The sequence below is a fragment of the Euphorbia lathyris genome, chromosome 6 (genome assembly GCF_963576675.1).
Source record: "Euphorbia lathyris chromosome 6, ddEupLath1.1, whole genome shotgun sequence".
Classification (NCBI taxonomy): Eukaryota; Viridiplantae; Streptophyta; class Magnoliopsida; order Malpighiales; family Euphorbiaceae; genus Euphorbia; species Euphorbia lathyris.
Window position 1 is genome coordinate 18,617,562 of NC_088915.1, and position 4,071 is coordinate 18,621,632.

At 38.8% G+C, this 4,071-nt stretch overlaps 1 protein-coding gene across 3 annotated transcripts; it reads right to left on the reverse strand.

Moving 5' to 3' along the window:
- Nucleotides 1-778: 778 nt before the first annotated feature.
- On the reverse strand, nucleotides 779-3,846 carry LOC136233088 (PHD finger protein At1g33420-like). 3 transcript variants are annotated; one of them, XM_066022639.1, is made up of 5 exons: nucleotides 3,357-3,846; nucleotides 3,008-3,140; nucleotides 2,705-2,920; nucleotides 1,859-2,467; nucleotides 779-1,768 (listed from the first exon to the last, which is right to left on the reverse strand). In XM_066022639.1, the coding sequence occupies exons 1-5, from the start codon at nucleotides 3,694-3,696 to the stop codon at nucleotides 946-948; spliced, it is 2,121 nt and encodes a 706-aa protein (XP_065878711.1). In that variant the 5' UTR covers nucleotides 3,697-3,846; the 3' UTR covers nucleotides 779-945. The 3 variants fall into 3 exon arrangements, with proteins under 3 accessions (XP_065878711.1, XP_065878712.1, XP_065878713.1); XM_066022640.1 differs by having other exon boundaries at nucleotides 3,008-3,145; nucleotides 3,357-3,496; XM_066022641.1 differs by having other exon boundaries at nucleotides 3,008-3,169; nucleotides 3,357-3,494.
- Nucleotides 3,847-4,071: the final 225 nt, after the last annotated feature.

Genomic DNA, 4,071 nt, shown 5'->3' on the forward strand with positions numbered 1-4,071 from the left:
CAGAAGTCGCACATGTTGAGATTGAGCTGGCCTAGTTGTGATACCCCCTCCATGCTGGCCAGAATGACCAGATGTCTGTCGTAGTGCCATGGGGAATCACGTAAAACCCTGTCTTTATCCTTCATCGATTGAAAGTCAATCACGAACAGACCCTTGCCGCACTCATTCACTTTAAACCCCATATTTGTTTTCCAAATAACATTAAACGCATTGGACATCGCCCTTATGTTCAAAGGTTTGGGTGAGAGGAGTCGGCCGACCAGCTTCCTGGACATATCAATGCTGGGATTATTCTCCCCCGGACCTAGTACAACTGCTGCGACTTCATCGTCTGTCAGTTTCATTTTTCGCCATTGCTTTTCTAAACCTTCAACCATATTTTCAGTCTTAGCCACGCAAAGGAGACAGCAACCAAAATGAATCAAAAATAATGAAAGATAGTTTTTTTATAAAAACACTCTCCGCAAACAATAAACACGAAACCGATTTATAAATATTCCTTCTCTCTTTTTGTAGAGCTGAACTCCAATCGTGCTGGAAAGGAAAATAAATAAGACTTCTTTGTCTCTTTATGGCTTCCCATGAATATAAAAGTGAAAGTGACCTCTTCTAAAACAGGATCATCAATAAGGCGACTTGCTTTTAATTTTATTTTCTTTTTCTGCAACGAAATAAAGACAAAAATAAACAAGAAAACGCATAACATTTTGTCTTCTTTCTTTTCGATCTTTGCACACATAAAAAGACTCAAAGAAAAAATAAACTCCTGCAAAATAACTTTTTCTTTCGAATTAGTGTTAATTTACCATTTTTCCTTTTAATCAGAGTTTAATTACAAAGAGTCAGAACTCCATCCCTGAGAGGAAGCCAAAAAGTAACTCCCCAAAATCTCCTACCTAATACTAAAAAACCTGGCAATTTACATAAAAGTATATACAGATTAGATTAGGGAACATTAAATGTTACATGAACACCTTCATTATCTTTCCTGCAAGTTGATGTTTTAGATACAAAAGGTTCCTCCTTAAAATTTGGGACCCTTTCACCTTCCTTAGTGCATGATTTTGCACAGCTGTTGCACGCAAATATTGAAGGGATTGTATCTGAATTATCAATCCCTGCACACCTTGTATGCTGCCAAACACCACAGTTATCACAAGCCAACATTTTCTCTCCGTCGTCATCTTTGGCGCCGCAAGTGCAATCGACAGTCCACCTTTCAGTTCCCCTTTCCATTCGAAATTGGGTTAATGCGTGTTTTGATGGACATGTCCCTCGAATCTTTAGTGATCCGCTAGTCCCGATCAGTAAGCTTAGAGTAATTGAATCCTCTGCTAGGCGATAATCAAGAAGTTCCTCAGCTTCGAACCTCTTACACATGGCGTAAACTTCTTGAAAAACTTTAGTTGCTTCGTTCTTAAGGTCGGATACTGTTGCATTTGGAGGAAGGATGATTAGCTCTGGAGGTATGGGTGGATCATCTTTTGGTTGGTCTGTGATTTCTATATGACACAATGTATAAATAGAAGATAAATTATTTGGTATCAGATTGTCAGGTATGTAGTCCTTGACAAACTGCTTGCAATCAAGAAGCTTGGTTGCAGCATCAACCACATCTTCGCTTGACAGTTCCGGTCCAAAATTCACAGGAACTTTCGGGTCAAGCAATGACTCAAGTACGAACTTCAAATCACGTTTTAAGTCCTCCTTTGATGGCTGGACTTTGTTAAGAACATCTCCAAACTGCAGGGTGCTGAGTGGTACAAGCCTAATATAGTGGAAAGAACAAATGAACAAATGTCATTTACTTGGAAATTTTGCTCATATATAAAATTTTGCATTAGTCTCAATTACTTACCTATATTCTGCATCCTTTGAATTAGGATTGCATCGGGCCTGAACCACCATGCTGTTAGCTGCAACCTTTCCTCCTAGGTATTTAAGACAATAATCAAGGAGCTCAGGAGATGCTCTTTTGTGCAAAACACCCTTAAGATCATGCCTAGACACCCAATGGTTCTTCTCGGACACTGTTTCAAGCAACTTGATGATAGCTTGTTGAACAGATTCAACGTCATTTTGTGTCCATGCACACAGCACATTTGAAGTGCTTAAGTTCTTAGGCATTGCTTTAAGCACTGATGGATCATGGCTCTCTTGAATCAGCCTCAATAAAAAGCAGCAAAGGTCCTTCAGTGTTACAAGTTCTGAATCTGATAAGGATTGATAAAAACTAATAACTGCCTGCAATTGTGACCTTGGTTTTCGTCTTTGAAATAATAGTGGTGCGAGCTGCACCTTTGATAGAGTTTCCACTGCTTTGATATAAGAATCTGAAGAGATTCCGTAGCTTCCACGGGCAAATTTATAACCCCAATCACCATACCATGAATGTCCTTTGGTGATTGCATGAAGCAACCGATATTCTATTTCATATTTTCTTGATACATCCATCACTGACACCTTCCTACACAGCAAATGAGATTTTTGTGCATACATAAGTGTGTGTATTCTATCCACTATAACTTGACATCCTCGAGCAATCCCTCATTTCCTATGATGGCAAATTATACAAGCCTATTCTGCTACATTCTGATTATAAGTAATTGCTTATACCCCCAACAAAAGGGTTATTCATACTACAAAACACCATGATTGATATGAAGAATTCTCAAATACAGTTGTGGAAAACTAAAGTCCATACCTGACAGAGAGCAAAGTACAGATTCTATCCCAAAAGTCCATAACCTGAGATCCAGTGATGGTGATGGAACCACCTTCTCTTCCATTGACTCTAAGAAGATGGCCAAAGCCATTAGAGTGAATGAGTCCGTGCAGTATATGAGAGTTGTCATCAAATTGGGAATAAATCCAGTCCTCAACATCGTCAAAAGTAATTACTGAATCACACCATTTACACCTAAACCACATATAACCAATCGACATGAAAATAAGAAATCAAGTAAAATGTTATCTGTATTAAATAAAAAAAAATGCAGATTATTACCTTGAACTTGATAAATCGAGGACATTGCTGCATTTAGTACACAACTTATGATTCTCACCTTCGTTGTGGCTACTGCTTTTATTTCGAATCATAAAATGGTATCGTTTCGTGCAAACTGGATGACCACTCCAACCTTTTCTTTCATCACATAAACCCAAAACCCTGCTATTAGCTCTTTTTTTTATTATATTCTACTTTCGAACAATCATTATTTAATTAAATTAAAATCCAACTAATCATCAGAATATTCATTGAAAATGAAACTTTGACTACCTTAACTATTAAGGAAAACAAACTTATCTAAACACTAAAAAGAAAAAAAGCAACGAGGCGGACAGAGTCGACTCACCAACCACTCGGCAATGGTTACAGTAGACAGATCTACTGGTTCTGGTGACATCCTCCTCAACAACATCGAGAACGAGTACAACGGGAGAGAGATCGTCGGGATCCTGGACGAGATCGCCGAGACGAAAGACGATCTGCCAGGTGAGCAAGGAGGGAAAGAGAGGAGGAGGAAAAGTAACGCAAGCATGACTAGAGAGGAAGTCTTTAATGGTGAGACGGAAAGGCTTAGAGGGAAGAGGTTGCGGCGGCGGCGGCGGAGAAGGGAAGGAGAAGAAGTCGTAGAGATTGGCGGTGACTCTGTTTCTCTTGGGTCTCTTGAGTGGCCTGTCGTTGACGACCATTGTGGTTGAGGAGTGTTAAAATTAGTTAAACGACGGAGCGTTTTGGGAATAAGTCGAAAATGGGTGAAGCCAAGCCAAGGGAGTAGGAAGAGTGGGAAGTAATAGATATAAATAAAAAGAGGGAAAACAAAAACAAGTGTCTTTTTCGGTTTGGCGGTTCCGATTTCGAGTCCGAGAAATTTCCTGCTTTTTTAAAATTTTCCTTTTCAGTCATTGGCGGTTTGGAATTCGGGTTTTCCTTTAATTTTTCCTCTTTTCAAACTTTTCCGAGTTCGTGTCCGAGAAATTTCCGGGTTTTTTAAAATTTCCCGAATCTGATAAATACTCCTTTTATTTATTTATATTTTATTTCTAATATTTTCAGATATGTAATAT